The 22504-nt window shown below is 37.7% G+C and overlaps 4 protein-coding genes across 5 annotated transcripts; 1 reads left to right on the top strand and 3 right to left on the bottom strand.

The window, feature by feature from the left end:
* Positions 1–35: 35 nt before the first annotated feature.
* LOC103447819 (uncharacterized) lies at positions 36–2498 on the top strand. Its single transcript, XM_017335964.3, has 3 exons — positions 36–1097; positions 1420–1962; positions 2158–2498. Exons 1-3 carry the CDS (start codon positions 165–167, stop codon positions 2257–2259), a joined length of 1578 nt encoding a protein of 525 aa, XP_017191453.2. The 5' UTR covers positions 36–164; the 3' UTR covers positions 2260–2498.
* Positions 2466–4052, bottom strand: LOC103447820 (uncharacterized). The gene is made up of 2 exons (XM_008387020.4): positions 3690–4052; positions 2466–2891 (listed from the first exon to the last, which is right to left on the bottom strand). The coding sequence occupies exons 1-2, from the start codon at positions 3967–3969 to the stop codon at positions 2707–2709; spliced, it is 465 nt and encodes a 154-aa protein (XP_008385242.2). The 5' UTR covers positions 3970–4052; the 3' UTR covers positions 2466–2706.
* Positions 4053–9501: 5449 nt separating this feature from the next.
* LOC103447780 (probable serine/threonine-protein kinase PBL5) lies at positions 9502–13510 on the bottom strand. Of its 2 annotated transcripts, XR_001791544.3 has the most exons (6): positions 13248–13510; positions 12088–12362; positions 11662–11851; positions 11139–11530; positions 10280–10641; positions 9502–9875 (listed from the first exon to the last, which is right to left on the bottom strand). XR_001791544.3 is itself a non-coding variant. In XM_008386988.4 (5 exons), exons 1-5 carry the CDS (start codon positions 13333–13335, stop codon positions 10339–10341), a joined length of 1248 nt encoding a protein of 415 aa, XP_008385210.1. In that variant the 5' UTR covers positions 13336–13510; the 3' UTR covers positions 9502–10338. The 2 variants fall into 2 exon arrangements, 1 of the variants encoding a protein (XP_008385210.1); XM_008386988.4 differs by having other exon boundaries at positions 9502–10641.
* A 5263-nt stretch (positions 13511–18773) lies between these two features.
* Positions 18774–20699, bottom strand: LOC139189426 (uncharacterized). Its single transcript, XM_070808375.1, has one exon. It carries the CDS (start codon positions 20697–20699, stop codon positions 18774–18776), a length of 1926 nt encoding a protein of 641 aa, XP_070664476.1.
* Positions 20700–22504: the final 1805 nt, after the last annotated feature.

Raw genomic sequence — 22504 nt, forward strand, 5'->3', positions numbered from 1 at the left:
TCGCAGTCAACTTCGTTCATTCCATAACAAACTTTAGGACACAACACACATCCCCCTCCCTCTCCTCTCTCTCTCTCTCTCTCTCTCTCTCTCTCTGATCCGAACAATTTTGAAAGGAAACCATCTTTCTGCCACCTCCTTTCTTGAAACCAAACTCAACAGAAATGGGAGGTAGCAGCACCAACAGCAACCACAAACTCCAAGACTCCGAAAAGAAATCGTCACCTGCACTAGTGGCTCCTCCAATGATAGGCTTCAGAGCCACCCTCACTTGGGTTCTCCTCACCGTTTCTGTTCTCTATGTCATCTACTACTCCAACCGCCTTCTCTACGACCGCCAAGATTGTCCAACCACCGCTGTAGATCCCTCCACCGAACGGCACCTGGAATCCATCTCCAATGCCACTACTTCGGCTGATCTAAAACTCGGGGAGGACCACAAAGAAGGCGACGAAGAATCCCCACAAGTGGCTGCACTTTATCAAAAGCCTCGGGGATACGACACGGAGCTTAAACACATTATGTTCGGGATAGCTGCTTCCTCAAATTTGTGGCAGAAGAGGAAGGAATACATCAAAGTTTGGTGGAGGCCTAACGAGACTAGAGGGGTAGTTTGGTTGGACAAAAGGGTAAGGACTAGAAGAAGTGAGGGGCTACCCGAGATTCGGATTTCAGGAGACACAAGCGGATTTAAGTACACGAATCGTCAGGGGCGGCGATCTGCATTGAGGATTTCAAGGGTGGTTTCGGAGACATTGAGGCTTGGAGTGAAAGATGTGAGATGGTTTGTGATGGGGGATGATGACACGGTTTTCATCGTGGAAAATGTGGTGAGGATTCTCAAAAAGTATGACCACACGCAATTTTATTACGTGGGAAGCTCGTCGGAGAGTCATATTCAGAACATATTTTTCTCGTATTCTATGGCGTATGGTGGAGGAGGTTTTGCTATAAGTTACCCTTTGGCAGTGGAATTGGAAAAGATGCAGGACCGGTGCATTCAGCGCTATCCCGCATTATATGGCAGTGATGATCGAATGCAGGCTTGTATGGCTGAACTAGGCGTGCCACTGACCAAGGAAACTGGATTTCATCAGGTAAGAGGGAAACAAAACATGAAAAATGTTTGAAAATTGGCAACTGATCTGTGTTTTTTCCTTTTTCTCTGAGCATTGCTTGAATCCGAAAACTTTGGATCAGCCATTTTCTGTGTCATCTGCTACTTCATTTGGTGACCAGAATTTTGTGATTCTAGTACTTTGCATCAGCCATTTTCTGGCTTCATTTTTCGTGGATTTTTCATCAATGAAATTGAATGTGATGGAGTTTCAGATGTCATTTTACATTTCTTGGTATGCAAGAATTGTTGAAATAACTTGCAAATACAAACTATGAACTCTGTTTCTTGTGCTTGTGCAGTACGATGTGTATGGAGACCTACTAGGCCTTCTGAGTGCACATCCTGTGACTCCTATGGTGTCACTTCACCACCTTGATGTAGTTGAACCAGTTTTCCCGCACATGACTCGAGGGAAAGCGCTTCATCATCTATTCCAATCCGTCAAGCTCGACTCGGCTAGTATAATGCAGCAATCAATCTGCTACGATAAAGATCGATACTGGTCCATCTCTGTTTCATGGGGCTATGTAGTTCAAATCATTAGGGGAATCATGTCTCCAAGAGAACTAGAGACGCCCTCAAGAACCTTTCTGAATTGGTATAGAAGAGCTGATTACACAGCATATGCATTCAACACTAGGCCTGTGCCCAAGCACCCATGTCAGAAACCCTTCATTTTTTACTTGAGCTCAACGCGGTATGATCAAGGTGGAAAGAAAATTATTGGCTACTACACCCGTCACAAATCTCCCATTCCTCACTGCCGATGGAAAATGGCGTCACCAGAAGTAGTTGATTCCATCGTAGTCTTAAAAAGGCCGGATCCTCTTCGTTGGGAAAAGGTATGATTTTTCCAGCACATGAAATTTGACTCGTAACTCGAACGCATCGTTTCTTTTACAACACATAAAAGCATGTATCAATCAAAATTATGAATTAGGGTTACTGGTTTTACTGCATTCACATTGATCCTAATACTATCCTCATATATTTCGTTCATAATTCCGTTTCTAACTGAAAGAAACTTCCTTTTGCAGTCACCGAGGAGAGATTGTTGTAGAATTCTTCCATCGCAGAAGAACTCGACCATGTACTTATCGATCGACAACTGCAGAGTAGGTGAGGTTAGTGAATTGTAGAGGCTTGTAGGAATAGGGAACATCTCTCCTTGATCTATTTTTGTATCTGGTTCTGTTTCCCGCGGTCTGAGAGTTTAGAGGGTTATAGGAATAAAATCAAATGGCAAGTTTTGATGGGAATAGAATACGAAAAGGTCCCTTGTTAAATTTAGCTTCAATAGAAAGTTCATAAAATATCATCAATGGTGAAATCAGACAGCTACGAATTGGAAATTCATTGCTCTTATTTTTTATGTAAATTTGAACCGAGTACACTATTCACCGTTGTTATCTCTGTAAAGTCTAACTACGACAAGTTCCTTGCCGGTGCATCAGCGTATCAAGTAGATACATCTATGAACGTCTTCTCCTAGCTTCGCATGAATCGCAGTTCTAAGTTGTTTACAAGATTGACAAAAATAGATTCGTAAAGCTGTTTTACTGTGGTGAAAGAAAATTGGTTATCTTTCAGTTTCGCCCACCACTTGGAACTTCAGTTGCATTGTTGACCGTGAGATTCTGAGGAACTGTGGCTACTGGTGACATGGCCACGGCTGCCAGGATTGCAATATCAATTCGAGTCTCGTTGAGAAGGAGCGGTATCTCAGTTTCGACTACAGATGTAATTCTTCCGTCGATGTTCACCACTTTTACTGCTTTCGAACAAAGGCAACAGATGGTTTATCAGAAAAAATTAAATTCCTCTCACTTACACAAACAACCACATGATCATATTCAGAGGTATCATTTTCTTGAAGAATCAAAGAAATAACTCAATTTTCTTTCCCGATAAACCAGTTTAGAGCAAAAGAACAATACCCCATTTCCCCAAATGGTAATTTATCTTCACAAACGTAATGAACAAGAAATCGAAACAAGCAAAACCAATTAAACCAAGAGATTGAAACTTTGTCCAAATCTGCAAGCCAGAACAACCACCCCATAGTCATATACAGAAGTAGCGATTTCAAAAGAATCAACGCAATTTCTCAAGTTTTCCTCCCAAGAAATGAAGTTCGGAGCAAGAAAATACCCTTTTCCCCAAATGGTAACTTGTTTTCACAAACAGAATGAATTATGAAGTAGACATCAAATAAGCATTTATCAAGAAACAATAACATAAACCCATCAAAGAAATCAAGCAGAGAACCCGAAGAGATCGAAATTTTTGACCCCGTTACAGTACCTGATTCTGAACAGAAATCACATGTATAGCAAAAAACTCATAATTCATATACAGAAAGGACCAATTCCCCAAAGAATCAAGGCAATTAGCAATCACCCAATTTTCTCCAACCAAGAAACAAATTTCATATTAAACAGAAAGTTCCCATCTAACCAAACAGAACTACAGAAATTTATCTTCAGAAACAGAATTAAGAAGGAACCCATCAAAGAAATCAAGCAGATAAAACCAAGAAACCCAAATTTCGTGTCGAAATTTGCAATACCTGAGACGGAGAACCACCAGAGCACGAAGAGGCAGAAGAACACGATCACCGGAATGGCATGGACCCACTTCTCCACCGACCTTGAAGAATCCTCTTTCTTTCCCGCGCCGGATCGCGGGTCGTAGACGGGGAGTTCATCCGCGCTGGCTCTTGGAGTGCTGTTGTGGTGGTGCTTCAGCTGTGGCTGCTGCTGCTGCGAAGCTGCGCCGCCGCCGACAGTCGCAAAAGCTTGATCTTCGGGTACTCGAGAGGAGTAAGGCGACCAAAATCTCTGCTGCATTTTGGGTTGTGAAAATTGTGACCGAGAATTTGTGGGACTCTGAATTTCTGAGGATCGCGATTTGGGTTTCTTGGGACTGAGGATTCTCAACGACTTTGGGCGGGAACGAAGTCTTCATCACGTGCGTTGCACGTGAGTTGGATAGGTCGGCGACTTCTAGGAGTTTTATTTTCTTTGTTATGGGGCAATTGGGCCATAGGCCCAATATAGAATGGACACCCAAATTCTTTGCCCTTTCCCACTATTTCTTGTTCTGCGTCAAATGAAATTTTAAGTTTGTTAAAGAGTTGAACCTTATTGTGAGAACGGGTTAGTACTAACTTTATCTTATTGTATATTGGAGGGATTCAAATTTGGATTTTGTCAAAATTCTAATCTGTATATCACCTTCCTTCACCACTTGAGCTAACCTCAACTAAAAAATCAAAATCGAAGAACAAGCAAGAATAATCCAATCAACATAAAGTAGAGCTGCATCAGGCCGAGCCAAGTCAGGCGAATAACAATTATTTATGAAAACTCATAAATACGTTCAATCGACAAGCTAAGCGCTTAAATGTATTTCTTCTCAAATCAGATGACTCTTTCTCCGCCGGACAGTGGTGCTCTCCATATCTAGTCCCTACAACCGTACAAGCCTAATTTAGGAGGTACAAGCTTTCCAAAGTGTATGAGACAAGACATTATAGTAAAGGGCTCCGAAATGTGTATAAAAATTTTGAGCCCGCCACGTGAAAGTTGCAAAGCATAACTTTCTCGCATCGTCAGTTGTAGGCCCCTTGCACACATGTTGCCCTCTCTCTTTGTTTTATTATTGCAAAATTTACTGCAACTTCATAACTTATACTCAATTCTCTCATTTTATATAATTCGTTTTGCTTAGTTTCCTGATTTATTTTATCCCTTAATGGAGGGTTCAAGTCAGGCTCTAACCAAATGTGGAATTACTCAATTGAAGAAGATGTTGCTCTATGTCATGCTTAAGAAAAGAAATAATTGATCATGACATAATCCCATAATGGAGCCATTTTAGTTACGTTATTGTGAAGAAAAAAGTTTGGTGTCAGAATTTAAATTTTTGTTTGTCTAAATGTTCACAAAAAAAAAATTATGACAACGTAGTTTTTAATTAATTCGAAATTTTTAACACATACAAAAAATTGCACCTAAAAACGTAAAAACCTTAGATTTATGGTCTAAGGACTCTCACATTGGAGGCAATATTCTTTTAGGAATAGAAAGATTCCCTTTAAGTCCCTAATGAGTCTTCAAAAGTAGTGATGGGAGTTCTTATTTGATTGTGTTGAAGATGGCTAAGTTGGAAAATAGTGACTTAAGGCCATAAAGTGCTTTTAGAACACCGAAAGCACTTATGACCATGTTTGCTATAAATCGCTTTTTAAATACTAAACGTAATCCTTAGATGAGTTTCGTATAGACTATAGACACACTCCTAAACACAGAATCATACCTTCCACGACTAGAACTTGTAACCAATTATAACTCGATGAGAAAAATGAACATTGTTGATAGATTTGATGACTTCCAAAAAGAATCACTCTTCTTCTCACGCGGTTTTTCCTGTACCTTTCCTCCCTCTGTTTTCAGAAAAAACGAAACCCTTCTAGTCCCCGCTTCTTGCTCCGACTTGGGGTTGGCAGAACCCAACTCACCTCTTTCTACCATCCTTCCTGACACACCCCGATCTAGACCTAGGCATGCTGGCCGTCACGTGAGGGTGACGTAGTTATGTGCACAGTGCGGAAGCAATAGAGATAAGGAAATGCGAATGAATAAAAACCGTACTACTAAAAGTACTAGTTAAAATAAGGTGCTAGTGCGAGATTAAGTGTGAAATACACAATCATAGCATAAATAGCTTAAGTGCAGTCCGACTGGACAAATACTAATTATACAACACCCAAATGTGATCCTACATTTGTAATGTTCTGTCATAACCACCGTCGAAATCCCCGTGAGCCACCAAAGCACTTCAACCTAAAACCTGAAGGGGCACAAAACAGAAAGTGTGAGTGGGCCAAAACAAAGCTTTTCAAATTCATTTCATTTATCAAAAGCGCTAACCCCTCGCCGTAAAACCTGTATAATTTCCCACAAAAATAATATATGCTATATCAGAAATCATGCTCAGGATGAAAATCCATAGAAATATACCATGCCAAAGTATCTCAATGAAATGCCATAAGTAATCCAGTTAAAATATATCAATGCCATATATCATATCAGCTGGATCCACCTAACGTGACCTGCACGGCTGAGTCTATAGCTCATAACCAATCTTAATCATATCAAATCCTGCACACGAGTTGGAACCACCTAAAGTGGTTTGTACGACAAGACTAGGTGTAAAATAAACATGCTTTGGTGCTACGATCACGTGAAGACCATACGAATGATCGCGGGTCACCTACGAGTCGGAACCACCTGTAATGGTTTGTACGACAAGCATGTGCACCTAACTTGGATCCAAGGTGAGCATATGGTGTGAGAGGTGAACATCACGTGAATGACTGTGCCTTAACTCTGGGCGGGAGCACTAACACTGGGGTGGAGGTTTATGAGCTCTCAATGCATCACATCATATCTCCCATAACTAAAGCAATCTCATATATTTAATTTATGAACTTACCTGACACTTACTTGTGCGTCCGCAGCACCAATCATAAATATATGCAACTACTAATGCATAAATAAAAATAGGCAGATACTTTGCATGACATTTCAAAACGTATAATCATTCAAATTTATTTTTTGCGAAAAATCTCAAGTATATAGGTATATATGGAAAACCAAAAGCCCACTCACTGGTATGTTGAAGGGTTGTAGCCACCGAGCCTCGATTGATGGTGCTCGTCCTATGGATAGGTCTCACCTATATGCGAAATAACTAAATAAACGTTAATTAAAGCACACAACCAAAACTAGCTAATAACTTCTCATACAATGCTCAAATGGGGTGTTTGAATATACCAACGTGATCTACTCAACCTCATGAACATCCCCATATTTTTAAAATAATTTTTGGACCACCCACGCGTGGCCAAAGCCTAACTGAGCCTAACAGCCATTAGGAATATTCCGTTAAAACCTTAATAAAAGTTAACGGCGTTACCTGACGCCGTTAGAATATTTTGTCAGACTTGACGAAATATTCTCTTTCGTCTTCCTTGGTTCGTCGGAGACCGTCGTCGGCACCACTGCGATTGTCGGTTTCTGGAAAATATTCAAACCTTCATTTCTCACTCATTTTTGCACCAAAATCCATGAAATTTGTCTCAAAATGAAAATTAGAGTGAGTAGAACACATTCTTACCACTTTCAAGCCTTGAAATCCACAGAATCTCGCTGGAGAAACCTCGAAAACTCTGGCAACCTCTGCAACTCGATGAACTCAAGTTTCCCGACGTCTAAAACACTTCAAAATTACTCCCCGAGCTTCGTGAAGACGTCCTAAAGTTTCCTAGAACCTTAAAACTCATTGAAAATTCCATGATCACAATCACATGAACAGTGCTCAAAATCTGGGATTTATGGGTTCTCGGGTTTTCGAAGGATTCACGTTCTAAAAATGGTATGGATGTGTTCCTGAGCTCACAAGGAACGTGAAGATGGCTTCCAAAACCTTGATCTGTGCCTAAATTGATTGGTTCATGAGTTGACTGTACAATTGTACGGATAATGGATGAAAACCGAGAGAGGGAGGAGAGAGAAAGGTCAACGGGTAAGGGTATGGATGTGTGTGAGTGTGTGTGGTCCTAGTTGGCAACAAAACAACCAACCACAAACTAGGAAAAATTTAGTTCTAATTGGGTCCAAACAATTAGGACTTAACATGAATTGGACCACAACCAAAACATATCACCCACAACACCAACTAACGTCTAAGGGCAATTTAGTCATTTCACGCCATCGATAAAAATAATTCAAGACGGGTTATGACACTTCCCTCTTTCTCTTCCTTCTCCACCCTATGCTTCTTCCTCTTTCCCAATATTTTCCCATCTTTCCACCATTTTCCCCACCTTTTTGTAGCCCTCCTTCCCTCTTTCCCATCCATCTCCACCCTCTGCACCTTCCATTTCCCATTATTTCCTTCATCCTCCCCCCATCTTTCTACTTAATTAGTTTTTCATTTTCTAAATTTTTTCTCTTTTGGTTTTTATTTTGACTTCCATTGTGCTTTGTTCGTTTGAACTTTGTCTCAATTCCCATGAGATGGTCTCAGATCTGGACCTTCATGGCCCTCTCCACTCCGATGCTACTTTATGTCACACGTCCTTTACCATCGGCCTCTGCCACTCGCCCCACCTCGAGTGATAAGTACGACATTCAGTAAGAAGTAAGCCAAGTTTAGTGATCCTTGAGAATAAACTATTAAGCAGAGGAAAGAACTGATGACTCACATCCCACAACACAAGAAGGATGGAAAGTCGTGGAATTGATCAAAGTTAGCCAAGTTCTCTTAGCCGTTACGTTAGGGTGACTCGAGAAAGCTTGAAAGAATAAGATACATAGAGTGTGATCCAACTTTGGAACAAGGTATGATCTCTGTTGAGAGTTCTTCTGTTCACAATGGAACAAGTAGTAGTCTAGCCTCTTCTAATACTAGGGAGGCTGTGGTTACTGGATGTTAGGCTTTATCCCTTGGACTTGTACACTATTTCTAGCTTTTAGGGACAAATTTCATTTGACCATGACTTTCGAGGTGCTTTTTCTTGGTAGCTGTTGTAGGGGTTTTTTCACTATTTGGTAGGATTATGGGACCGCTCACTGCGCGGGTGGATCGCTCACCCCCATTTTCCGTTGATCTAGTTGTTCTGTTGGTTCTTTCCCTTGGTCGTGGTGGTGGCCTTGCGATGGAGGCGTATTTGGTGGCTGCTGCTGGTTTCCTTTCCAATTTTAGGGTTTTTTTGTTATTGTCCAGCTAGTCACTTTTGGGCCTATCTACCATATTTTCTTTTTAGTTGTTGGGCTTGTTTGTAGGCAGTGGGATGCCTTTTCCTTGTACTTGCCTTTTTTAATTAGTGGAAGTTTTTTAGTTAATTTTGGTACCACTCTTCCATAAGAGAGTTTGCACGAATCTCTCTCTCTCTCTCTCTCTCTCTCAATAATGTAATAATAATGGATGGCCTTTTGGGATGATGAATGCCTTGGTTTTATTAGACAAAGCTTTGAATGTGGTATGCTTTCCCAATTCATTAACCCTTCGAACGATTCATGGTACTTGATCTTGTCACGTCTTGTCACCAAATAGAGCACCAAAGCAATGCAAACGTCCTCTAAAACCACTTTCCCTCAGTACCCTATATATCTCAAGTGGATGACCCACTGCAAAAAATCCTATATATCTCAAGTGGATGACCCACTACAAAAAATGGCTTGACTTGTCCAAATTTTTTCTTTTCTTTTTAAATACTATGTAGCATTGACTGATACGGATTATGAGCATATGAGATTGAAAATAAAAATCGTAATCATTGTAAAAATCATATCTAATGGCTAAAGCACATGTAAAATTAAATGATACGTAACATTGATGTCATCCCCGTCCAAAAATGCAACTCTTATCCTCTTTTTACCAACAAGGTTAAAAGTTGAGATCTTTTTACAAATTTGTTCAATGTTACTATGAAATGACACAATTCATAGTACATTTGACGGCTCTATCAGCACTTCTCGTGCAAGGATGCCAAAAATCTCGAAGCTCTTTTGGCAGCCTATAAGATATTTACCCTCCTAAACCCTAAACCCTCAAAACTCACCACACTCAACCCCTGTCACACAATAACAAATCATTCACTGGAACCTCCACCGTCCCCCTTTGAATTGGGTTAACCAGAAGAGAGGCATCTTAAGCTCTCCAACAACGATGTTCCCGGCATTACCTGCATCGATGGAGACAAGAGGAAGTAGATACGTCCACTTTGTTTTTACGACAAAGCTTGTGCACGAGAACATCCATTATTTTGCAGCTATATTGTGCTATAGAAAATGAAATTGAAACAAAAGCGCAAGCATAGACGCCTGGTGGGAAACAAAAAGAGAAAAAGGAGGCAACCGGCCAAAGAATGGAACTTTTATAGAAATCAAGGGTAACTAATCCAATGGGAAAATGTTCCTACAACGAAGCATTTTACATACAAGAAACGCCATCTCTCATGTAGGTTGTACCCAGTGCACAAGGCTCCCGCTTTACGCCATCTCTCATGTACACCGCAAAAAAAAAAAAAAAAGAGAGAAGAAAAGGCAGAAATTCTCTGTGTATGAATATTGAGGATGGCGGCAGTACCTGTTATCTTCTATGATGCAAAAATTGATAACTAGGCACATTTAACTTAATCCTCCGGCTCAGTCTCTCTCTGGCCTGTCACCTCCAATCTGCGTTATATCATCATCACTCTTCAATCTTGGAGAAGATGGACCCCTTTTCGAGGTTTGACCAGGATTGGTTCGGGGGTCATATTTCTGGGATGCAAGGTAATGCAGCGCTGTAACTATGTCGGTTATGACAGGCCGCATATTGGGCTGCTCTTGAACGCACATCGCAGCAATAGCAAGAGCTTGGTATAATCCCCTGACTGGATACTGACCTTGAAGCAACGGGTCCACCATTAATGAGAATTTCTTCCGATCTTTGAACATGGGTCTTGCCTGAAAACAATATAACGGTTAAGGATACACTCGACAATTCTGAAACCAAACTACTGGTAATTATATACATTGAATTTCTATTTACTCCACTAAAAATACTACTAACAGCCAGTATTTCAAATCTACAAGGATTGCATCGGCTAGTTTCTATGCATGTGGGGGTAAGTCAGGTGGAAATACTCGACAATTCTACTTTGGATATCAAAATATAACTTTACAAGACAATAGGGACAAAAAATCAACCGCAAAATGAAAAGAAAATAAGTACAGAAAATAAGTTTCAACAAACTGAGATTATAATACTTATATCCAGCCTCTTGGGCGGTTGGGCCCGACCTAATTAACAAAGGCTGCCAGAACCATCAGCATTTCCGATATTATTGCATACCACACAATATTTCAAAGGACAGCAGCTACCATGAAATCAATATATTCAATTCCACAGAATAAAGTGCAATAGTAGATATCGAAGAAGAGTGCAACTAGAGCTATCTTACCCATGCTACCAGGTTCTGCTCTCTGATGGGTTTTGTATTATCAATAGCTTTCCTTCCTGTGATAAGCTCCAAAAGAACAACCCCAAAGCTATAAACATCTGATTTGAAAGTCAGCTGACCTGTCATGGCATAATCCGGTGCACAATACCCATACGTACCCATAACCCTAGTAGAAACATGAGTTTTATCTCCACTGGGACCTACTTTAGCCAAGCCAAAATCCGATAGCTTTGGATGATACCCCTCACCAAGCAAAATGTTTGAGCATTTCAGGTCACGGTATATAACAGGGGGCTGCATTTTCTCATGCAGATACTCTAAACCCCTCGCAGCACCAGCTGCTATCTTCATTCTTGTATTCCAGTCAAGCACATTCCTTCCGGGTGAAAGACCTGTAAAGCAAAACAAATGTGATACTTAATTCAAACACATTGCGATAATAAGGGGCAGATGTAAAACAAAGTGAAAGGGTAATCTCGATCATACAACAAGAGCAGGATTTTGGATTGTTTCAGCTGCATACCATGCAAATGGTTTTCCAAAGATCCTAATGGCATATATTCATAAACCAATAGCCTCTGCTCTCCCTCAGCGCAGAATCCAAGCAGTTTGACAAGATTAGGGTCGTCAGCCAAACTAAGCGTCAATACTTCGACAACAAATTCCCTAAGTCCTTGGCATCCATTACGATCAAGCTGTTTAATAGCAACAACCTAGAACCACAAAAATAGCAAACTAAGGTCAGTCCTTGAGCTTATAAGTCATTTACTAAATGAAACTCAAGGAACAAAACACAGTTTTTGATACAATGGCATAAAAGGGTACGAGTAATGTCCCAGCAGAATTCAATTCCACGTACAAGTTCAAACAGTTGAAAACAATTGTACCAATTTGAGTTAAAAACGCTCAATTTAATGATAGAACTAACATTCACATAAACACTACAGACCTGATTAATTTTCTCCAAGTAACCCCTGTAAACTTTTCCAAATCCTCCTTCACCTACAAAGCAATCAGACCTGAAATTGCCAGTTGCTGCTGCAAGTTCAGCAAATGTAAATGTTTGTGCCCGCTTGCCAGTCGTTTTTCCATCGTTGGAACCCTCTATTATATTCAACTCCTTTACATCCAACGATAACTGGTCATCCTTCATCGCCTCCTCCTTTTTTACACCCAGTTCCTTTTCCACACCCAGTTCCTTTTTCACAGTCCCATTCGTATTCACTTCACGGATCAAAACGGGCAAATATACATCCACAAAGACAGGTAACTAAATGAGATTTGAGAATGCCAAGAAAAAAGACAAAAATACGGCACATGGAAACTAAAATCCAAAAATTCGACATTGACTAATTCTATCAATTTATGGGGTGAAAAATCGGAGTCATGCAAATCTAAATGCAAACAAAGAATACAAACTGACAAAATTCGAAACTAAAAGGGGTGTGGAAATGTGGAATATAGATTGGACCTTCCTAGCCAAGCAAAGAAACAAACAAAATGAATGAGCAACAGTCTGTCTCAATGAACAGAATCAAATTAAATTTATTAATTCAGCACCAGATGAGAAAATTAACAATTTAACATAAACCCAGATGAACAAAAAGGATTCAAATTTCATAAATGTGATTAAATCCCATTTCACTAGACAAAAATTCAGCCATAATTCTTTCCTCATCCGCTGCAAAATTTCAAAAATTGACACTAATCTCATGGCAAAGTCAAAAGCACCGACCTTTTAAATCGATTTTTAGGTGGAAAGAATGACCATCCAAAACCAAATTCAAAAAATTCAACCCAAGAATTATATAAAGTAAAAAAATGGAAGAAATTCAAGAACTCATACAATGGATGAAATTTAATGGCTTTTATTCACAGATTGAAAGACACACGTAAACCCAGGTAGGGTAAAGAGTACTACCCACAAAATTCAAACAGATTTAGAAAAAGGAAAGCAAATTATCAAATTATAGCATCCAAAAAATAAAACCCACAATGCCAAAAATAAAATAAAATCATCCAAAAAAATCAAATACGATCATATAAAACTTGGGTTTTATCTCAATGACCCCAGAATTAAATCAAATAATTTCGGAAAAGAATTCTTACCTTGATGATTGGGTTTGTTGGTGTTGATGTGGGTAATTTTCTTCTCTGATTCTTTGGTTGATTTCTTCGAGCAGCGAAAGCAGCTCATCGTCTTCCCCTTTTTCTTTTCTTCTTGTGCTCTCACTGCTTTTTATCTCAACTGGCGCACAAAAACAGAGCACCCAAAAAAAAGCATAGAAAACCAGCCAACCAAGAAAACAGAGCAGAAAGAAAGGAGAAAGCGTTTGCAAAACTCAGCCACAAAGTGACAGAACTCTCTTTGTACTTTTTTGTGACCCTTTTCTTTAATTTATATGGGGGAGGGGCTGGTTTGTGATGCAAATTAACCGCAAAATAAATTCCATTTTTTACCAATTAAATATTGCCACGTCATCAATTTCATTTTCAACACTGTTTCTCGCTTGTTTACTACCGCGTCTCTAATTGAAGTGAATTCTACATTCGACGTTTATTGACAAGTAGATTACGCAGTGTCGTACATGTGGTGTTGCTATGTTTAGAATTATGATTATAATTCAACTGATACGAGGTGTATCAGATAAGTATACAATGTGCCCGATTTGTATACAAGGTGTATCGTAATGGATTCCATTTCCTATTCTATGTTTTATGATAGGGATGATATTTATGTTCAACGTTTCTTGACAAGTAAATGCGCCATACATTACATGTAGCATTATTCAACTTTAAAATTATATTCATAATCCGATTAATACAATGTGTATGTATACAGTATGGATATAATTTGTATTCGACGTGTATACAATGTGTATTTGATATAACACGTTTAACCTTTCCTTTTGTATTTAGGAAAGAAGCAAAAACAAAATCTCTTTAACCAAATAATTCAGTACGTTTTAGTTAAAGTACATAGTAGAGTTAATTATAAGGCTGTTTTTGCTTGTTATTAAGTTTCTTGTATGTAAGCTTTGGTTTGATTTGTGAGTAGGAAATTTTAAAGCGAATATTGAACGACACTCTTATATGGTAAACACATTACTGAAAATCTGATGCTTTTAACTACATATATCGTATACAAAATTCCGACTAGGTATGTAATTTACATGCCTCGAGAATGCGTTTCTACGAATCAAAATTAATCTTAGGTATAACTTTTCATATACTAAAATTAAAAGTACCCTACAATTTTTAAATTTTTTACAGGTGCACTAAGGACAACATGGAGTTTGAAAATAGTGCATATTTGCTCACCATCATATATGTGGTGTATGCTCAACATTCTATTTATCACCGTTAGATGAGTTTGAATTTTGATATTTGTGCTTATCCATTACACGAATCTCAAAATTCAAACTCATATAATTATGATATATAGGATGGTGGGCATACACCATACTAAATGATTGTGATAAAAAATACTTCCATTTGAAAAATAATCACTAATTTTACTTCTAGAAGTAGAACGACGGGGGCCGTAATCTGCTGCATGTGTCCGCACTTGCAACAACAACCGCGCCGAGGGCCTCGTTCCGGCGCAGAGGTTTGTTTGGTCAACTCCCATTACATGTACGGTATTTTTGTTTTGTCTTTTACGTGTTCCTATCACCCAAATGCTCTGCCGACGTGGCCGTTTCTCATTGGCCAGCGTGATTTTAGTTGCGAGCTGGTTCGCAACAAATCTTTGTCCTTTTCCTCCGGCGAGCAACCAAGTCTCTTCCTTCTCAGAATTCGTCCTTCTTACCCGCAGGTGATGCTCATCAGTCACAGATCGTCCCCGCAGCCGTCGGATCTGTAATAAAGAAAAGTTGATGTACGGGGAAGGTCCGACTGGATTGCATTAAAGGGGCCCCTCTGACTGTACGCGGTTCCCCATGATATTGCTCTGCTGCGAAAGGGAAGGTCCCAACGGTGATCGACGCGCTCGCCTGCCATAATTCCGCTGCGTATTTCCCAGGGGAAAAAAGTTGGAAAAATAAGTGTTCAACAAAGTTAATTTGACATGTGGCGATCCCAGCCGGCACTCGGGTTTGACTGTCCGTGTGAATTTTGAACCGACAAGTTGTTTACGCGGGTTAATTATGAGAAATATTTTAGTGTGTTGGTACAAGTGGTTAGAAGGTTTTTTCAAGTATCAAATTACTACTATAATGATGCTTTAGTATATCAAGCTGTATTTTCAACATGAAAAATGTCTTGTAAATTAGGAGAGAACATTTTAAGCAAAAGTATGACAAACGTGAACAAAAACACTCACATAATAGCGTTTTGTACTAATAAATAAAGATATATGTAAAGTTTTGTTCAGATATTATTAACTCACTAACAAAGAATATCAAGTGACGCTGCACTTGTACCATATAAGTTGTTCTTTTTATGTAGATGAAAGAGTACATGCATTGAGAATCTTCTTAGATGAATTTGTCTCCCCATAGTTTCATTCATAATGCAAAGCATTGTATAGTTAAATGCATCAACGTTATGTAGTTAAATTGTTGTGAAACACTACATGTTCGTTAGTTATGAGAGTTATTATGGACATTCTACAATATGTTTATCAAACACTTGCTTTTTTTGGTATAACGTCAACCCGTTTGTTGATATAGTAGGGGAAGAGATGAAATTGATCCTATGACCTATATAAGTAATAATCTTAATCCGTACTTGAGTTACAAGTTCCTTACACGTAAGAAGTTAACTCTTAACTTTTAGAAGATGTGATTGATTAATGTTAGTAAAAATAGTTTTATTACTTAATGGTAAGAACATTCATTCCCGTATTTGAAAAATATACGATTAAATAAAAAAAAAACTATAAAAAATGACGATCTAATTTAACTTTTACGCGCCAGGAAATTCTTTTGGATGTATAAAATAAGAGCTTATTGTTAAAAATAATAATAATAAATCCCCTACTAAAACAAGCAACATGTGCTACAATCCTTTCTTTTATTATTAATGTTTTTTCTTCGTAACTCCGAAAAAACATTATTTATTTTATTGAATTTGGAGCTTAAAGTGTCAAACCAAAGGACCAATTTTTGTATGCTTTTGCAGCTGTGACTTATGTTGGCTGTCTTCACCGCAATATGAAGTTTCGACGAAATATGTTTCAACACTTTATGTAGTGAGCACAAATGTTTTAAAGGAGAACTAATGAAAATAGTTTAAAAATTTTGAGTTTTAACAATAAAGACAAATAAAGGGTAAAATGAATAGTATAAGGATTGATTTTTTAGTATAAAAATGTGATTTTTTGTTAAAATAAATAGTACATTAGCTTTTCGTTAAAATTCTCATGTTTTAATTTACAAATGAATGATAAGCACATCATAGATCTTAGGGTATACGACTTTAATAATATAGTCTTTAATTAAAAGGAAACCAAATAATGAGGCATTTCGTGACATTGTCAAAAGAGAGCTGCTCTCCTAAAATAAGGGCCTATGAGGTTCTGTTTTTTTTTATTTTTTTTATATGAGTTGTCTGATTAATTTTACGATAGATTAAACTATCAACTTAAATAGTTCTTGTTCCATGGAAATAAAATACTAATTCATAAAATAAAAACACAATAAAATAAGAAGAGAGAAGAAGGTTTCACGTCTATCGAATCCCTTCCATTTGCAAAACCTAGTCTTCTCATCGAATATCTAAACCTAGCAAATCCAATTGGATAAACCCTGATAACTTTACACATCCAATTTCATCCAATATTTTATCAATAATATTCAAACCCATTTAGTTACAAAGCACCAAAAAAATTGACTTTGAAAATTAGAATCCCTTCTTGAACGCGTGAGCCCTTTTTTCTTATGAAATTTTCCGACGAACCTGAAAATTTTGAAACAAGTCATTCTCCCTTTATCATACGTAAAAGGAAAAAACAAAAAAAAAACTCAGGAGGAGAGAATGAAAGTGAATGATTGAGAGAGAGAGAGAGAGAGAGAGAGATGGAGAGAAGAAGGCGATGCGAAGAGAGAGACGGTAAGGGAAGAAGACAAGAGATTTCACGCAAGAATCTTTTTTAATTTAATTACTTTACACAATTATTGTGCTTTGGTGTAACATGAATTATTTAAGTTGATAACTCAATCTATCATTGCATCAATCTGATTAGTATCTATAAAAAGGACCTCACAAGTCCTTAAAATGAGGACCTTAGAAGAGCAGTTTTGCTACTTAATACATAGTTTTTGAGATGGGCTTCGAAAAGGACCGGCGGGAAAGATGCCATTCAGCACTTTCTCAAGCAGATTTTATTTATGTTATTCGAGAATTTTCTCTCCCATTTACTATTACCTTACGTTTTATATTTAGAGAGATTATATTAACCACCCCAATTTACTTCTCACACATTCTTTTAATTTTTTAATATTTTCTAGACACCATTAACACTTGACAAAAAAATATTAAAAAATTAAAAAATATGGATAAAGTAATTTGAGGTGTGTGTGAATATAATCTCCTTTTTATATGCACGCCCTAATTAAGTATATATACTACCCATCACCAAATAGTACACCAATCCAAACCAAATTAGGATAACTTTAGGAGCCCTTAATTCCTAAGGCAGCCAGGTATATGGTTGAACTGTTAATTGAATTCTAGTATTTACACTCTTAACAATAGTTTAATTAACTGTTATACCAATTAGGCATATTTGGCGTTGAATTATTGCTTTCAAGGATAATACTTGCATCCTCCTATGTTGGAATGCATATATCCTCTATTTGCGAATATTATATCTTGACTGAATGAAATCAATGATCAAAGCAGTTCACTTTATTAACCTTCATTTGAAGATCGCTCTTACAAAAAATCATTTGAATTTGAGATCATTTAATCATCCAAACACATCAAATAAATGGATGGTTCATCATGAATATATTACTTAGTAGTTAAACTGTAAATTTGTTTCATCCACTTGAATGGCTTTTGTTTTTTCTAAGAAAAATTTATTATTATTAAGGGGAAATGTGAGAGTTCGAAACTGTTACAATAATCTAAAAGAGGGGAGAGTTTCGAACTCGGGATGCATGGGTGAAAACTCAACACCCTATCTATTGGACCACATGCATCCTACACTTGAATGACTAAATGATCTCCGAGTGAAATAATTTTTTGTAACGGTGATCTTCAAATAAAGATTAAGAATTGAATGGTTCCAACTATAAAATTTGTACAGTAAAGATACATTATTTGCAAAAGAAGAATTAACTCAAACCCCCAAAAGGGGAATTAAATTATTATCACTCACACTGTTAAATAACTTCTGTTGTTTTGGTTTGATTATTCAATCCGACGACTCTAAAAATAGTGTGAAAAACTAAAAAACAAGTATGAAAATCACCTCCTTCAAGTAAATAGTATAAACAGTCAAATATATTTACCATAGTTGCATAGGACAAACAACAAGAGGAACTTATAGCCAGTGGCGGAGCCATGAATCTTACCACAAGGGGTCTTAGTGTAAAAGTCCAAATAAAAATTTAGGATGGAAAAACATATTGAAAATGAAATCATAGTACTTTCATTCATAATTCATAACGGAAACAATATTACAAGCTATAATTGTCCATGACGAGGTTTCATATTTTGAAAACGAAGCATTATAGCTTCATTTTCAATACAAGCAAAAATATCTCTCTCAATATAAACAAGCCAGCTATCACTCAACCATTGATCTCCTATTTTGTTCCTAAGTGGACCCTTAACAATATTCATGACACAAAATACTCTCTCCACTGAAGCAGTTGCAACTGGTAAAACTAAAGACAATGTAATGAGCAAATATACATAATTGAATACTTGATGCATCATTGTCTCCACCATTTTTTTTGCAAAATCACCAATCCCTTCCAATTGAGAGAAATCACTACTGGAACACACATAATGAATATAAATCTCAAGTTGATCTTCAAGTGCCAAACGATCCTCATCCGAAAAGTCTTGAGGATAAAATTGAGCAAGACGAAGTAACTTTGGTTTATCAAAAGCTACATATGAATCTTTCGGATTCAAACATGCCAAACAAATAAGCAACTCAGTATTTACCTCATTAAAGCGATCCTCTAACTCCGTAATTTGCTCATCAATGACATAAATAAAGAGCTCTACACGATAATGATGATGATTTGTCTTTATTGGAGCATTACGCCTTGACCTCCCTGGAAGTATAAATGCCTCTTCCATGTTAGGAACATCAATATGATGTTTTTCACAAAAAGAAGATATTTCATCAACCAATGCATCGAACCCATTATTCCTCATCCAATGTAGCTTTTCCTTGCATGATTTCACTAAAGCCATTGCATTCACAATTTCTTGATCTTTCCTTTGCAATGCTTGTGACAAATCATTTGTGAGTCCCAATATGACTTTCATCAAGAAAAGGTGAAACACAAACTCAAAAGTACGTATTTCTCTCATTAACTTATTTGCTTCACCCGCACTTTCATTGGGATTATCATCAATAACCATTTGAAGCACATGAACCACGGATGAAAACATGGAAATGATGCTAATCAAGGTACCATAGTATGAGTTCCATTGTGTGTTATCGGCACGTTTGAGACTTGTTTCTTGATTTAAGCCTCGCCCCGTTATAAGACAATCATTTTCAAAAGCTATCACAAGCTCTTCTTGAAGTTGCTGTCTAAGTAAATCACGCCGCTTACAAGATGCTCCAACATGATTAACCACACTATTAGCCGTTGCAAAAAAAGAGGCAATATCTATATTCTTCTTTGCTACGGCAACAAGAGCTAGTTGAAGTTGATGAGCAAAGTAATGAACATAATATGCACAAGGTTGTTCTCTCAATATCTTTGTTTTAAGGCCATTCAACTCACCTCTCATATTGCTAGCACCATCATAACCTTGTCCTTGTAGCTTGGAAATGCTCAAACCGTTGCGAGAAAAGAATGTGTCAATAGCATCCTTTAGTGAACTTGAAGTAGTGTCGGTAACATGTTGGATACCCACAAATCTTTCAATTACATGCTCGTTGTCATCCACATAACGTAACACCATAGCCATTTGCTCTTTCACCGACACATCACGTGCTTCATCCACCAATATTGAAAAGAATCTATCTTTTATACCATCCATGATAGCATCAAGTGTTTCAAGGGCACATGAATTCACAATTTCTTTTTTAATGGAAGAAGCTAGTAATTTGAGATTCCTCAGAGCATTTTCCATCACAACTTCTCTAACTTTATCATCATTATCTGCAATGAATTGCAATAGCTCCGAGTAATTTCCCCTATTGCTTGAAGTGGCACTTTCATCATGGCCACGAAAAGTAAGACCTTGTCGAAATAAAAACTTAGTGCACTTGATTGATGCATTCAAGCATGTGCGATAAGCCTTACGAGCTTGGTCGGAGTATTTTCTCACTGCCGTTTCAATAAGTGTAGGTTGATTCATCAAATTTGTAGCAGCTTCTCTAGCCTTATTATGAACACTCCCAACCGGTCCAACATGCATCTTAAATCTTTCTCTCCCTTTCTTCCATGTCTTAAATTCATCTCTAGTGAAAGCTTCACTACCCACTTGTTCAAAATTGGTTTTAAAGAGATAGCAATAGAGACAAAATGTCGCATATTTAGATATACTATATTCCAACCAATCAAACTCATCAAACCATTGGGGAATGAAGCGTCGATTAATTCCCGACATATTAGTTATTGGGAAATTATGACCTCTAGGTTGATAAGGTCCTTTTTGTAGATACGATATTCGGACCTCATCTCTCATATTAGCATCATAATCTATCATTTGAGTTCTTAATCCAGAATCCGCTTGAAGATTACCCAAAACACCATTAACTGACTTTGTCTTGAACTTGGAGTTCTTAAACTACCAACAGTATTTGAACTATCAACATTATTCGAACTACCCGAACCCGATGATGACTTTCTCTTAAAAAACCGTTCCATAATAATTCTACATATACAAAATATTCAAAATAAATACTCACAATATAAACAAACCATCAACATAATCAAAATAAATATGAATTGGATTTCAATTAAATTAAATATATCATACATTATACATAGGGTTTAGAACTTACTTGAATTGTGAAATTTCACAATAACAATGAGCAAATAACAAACACAGGAATCCACTAAGCCACGTAACGAATGATAACCACCAAAAACTAAACTGAAAAAAAAAATCAGCATACCCTGTGACATAAAGAGACTGAAGTATACTCCATATTATGTAACAAACTAACTTTTCCCAGCTCAGAATCAAAAGTAACAGAGACAATGCAATCAAGCAGGCTAACAAAAAAATTTAACATGCGCCAAACTATGAAAAAGGGGATTAATTTTGAGCTGCAAGAACCATGCTAACATATATTCGCTCGAAATAAGGCTTCTCATAGATTAATTAAATCAGCCCTTAAAGCAAGCTCATCGAGATTTCAAGGCCTCGAAACCATGATTGATTCTAACATTGAAACTTATCACATACATATTCTGGCAGCAATTTAAAATAATTAGCCCCTGTGCTATACAAATAAATGTGAGACAACGGTTTTATCATTTTCTTTAAGACTAAAGGAAAATCAAGATTACCCAAAGGAACATACTTTAACCTAAAGAAATTCATTGCATCAAACATATCCAGAAACCCTAATTCCAATGCATGAAAAATTGTAAATCTGAAACTTACAGCCGAAATAATACCACAATTTCGGCCCATCCCAAAAAGATCTTACCAGAAACGAAAACCTAAAACCCTAACATTGAAAGCGAGAATAACCAGAACAAAACTGAAATCAAGACAAAGGGCAAACCTTTTTGCAGGTGAGAGGGGAGGCGAGAAAGTAGACAAATTTTGGGGTTTTGGAATGGGGGAGTCGGGTCTGTGAGCAGAGGAAGGAGAGGCTGCATTTTTTTTTTCTTTTCAGACCTGGCCCAAAACGACGTCGTTTTGGCCAGGTCATTTAAAAAAAATTCCCTGGGCCAAAATGACGTCGTTTTGCCCAGGTTGTTTTTAAAAAAAAGGGCTCGCGGCCTTCTTCTTCAACCTGCAAGGCTGCTTCTTCTTTCAAACGTTTCATCGAGCACGTGGTGTGTAGCTCCAAGAGGTCGCACCAGCAACTCCAAGGGGTTGCACCAGCAGCTCCAAGGGACCTCTAAGGTTATTTCCATGGCTTCCAAGAGGTCGTGCGATCCCATTGACCCCATTGTGGCTCCGCCTCTGCTCATAGCCATACATTAGAACAACTTGAAAACATATAGGGCGACTAGGAATTGCAATAGCATTAACAAGAAAAT

This window comes from Malus domestica, chromosome 11 (genome assembly GCF_042453785.1).
Source record: "Malus domestica chromosome 11, GDT2T_hap1".
In the NCBI taxonomy this organism is placed as follows: Eukaryota; Viridiplantae; Streptophyta; class Magnoliopsida; order Rosales; family Rosaceae; genus Malus; species Malus domestica.

Excerpts from the sequence above, each read along its gene's own strand:
- LOC103447820 (XM_008387020.4), bottom strand. The coding sequence starts at position 3,969 with ATGCAGCAGAGATTTTGGTCGCCTTACTCCTCTCGAGTACCCGAAGAT. Across the intron at positions 2,892-3,689 it reads CTGGTGGTTCTCCGTCTCAG|TAAAAGTGGTGAACATCGAC; the intron begins GTATTGCAAATT and ends GTTCGAAAGCAG.
- LOC103447819 (XM_017335964.3), top strand. The coding sequence starts at position 165 with ATGGGAGGTAGCAGCACCAACAGCAACCACAAACTCCAAGACTCCGAA. Across the intron at positions 1,098-1,419 it reads AGGAAACTGGATTTCATCAG|TACGATGTGTATGGAGACCT; the intron begins GTAAGAGGGAAA and ends GTGCTTGTGCAG. Across the intron at positions 1,963-2,157 it reads ATCCTCTTCGTTGGGAAAAG|TCACCGAGGAGAGATTGTTG; the intron begins GTATGATTTTTC and ends TTCCTTTTGCAG.
- LOC103447780 (XM_008386988.4), bottom strand. The coding sequence starts at position 13,335 with ATGAGCTGCTTTCGCTGCTCGAAGAAATCAACCAAAGAATCAGAGAAG. Across the intron at positions 12,363-13,247 it reads CAACAAACCCAATCATCAAG|TGAATACGAATGGGACTGTG; the intron begins GTAAGAATTCTT and ends TGATCCGTGAAG. Across the intron at positions 11,531-11,661 it reads TTTGGAAAACCATTTGCATG|GTCTTTCACCCGGAAGGAAT; the intron begins GTATGCAGCTGA and ends TTTGCTTTACAG.
- LOC139189426 (XM_070808375.1), bottom strand. The coding sequence starts at position 20,699 with ATGCATGTTGGACCGGTTGGGAGTGTTCATAATAAGGCTAGAGAAGCT.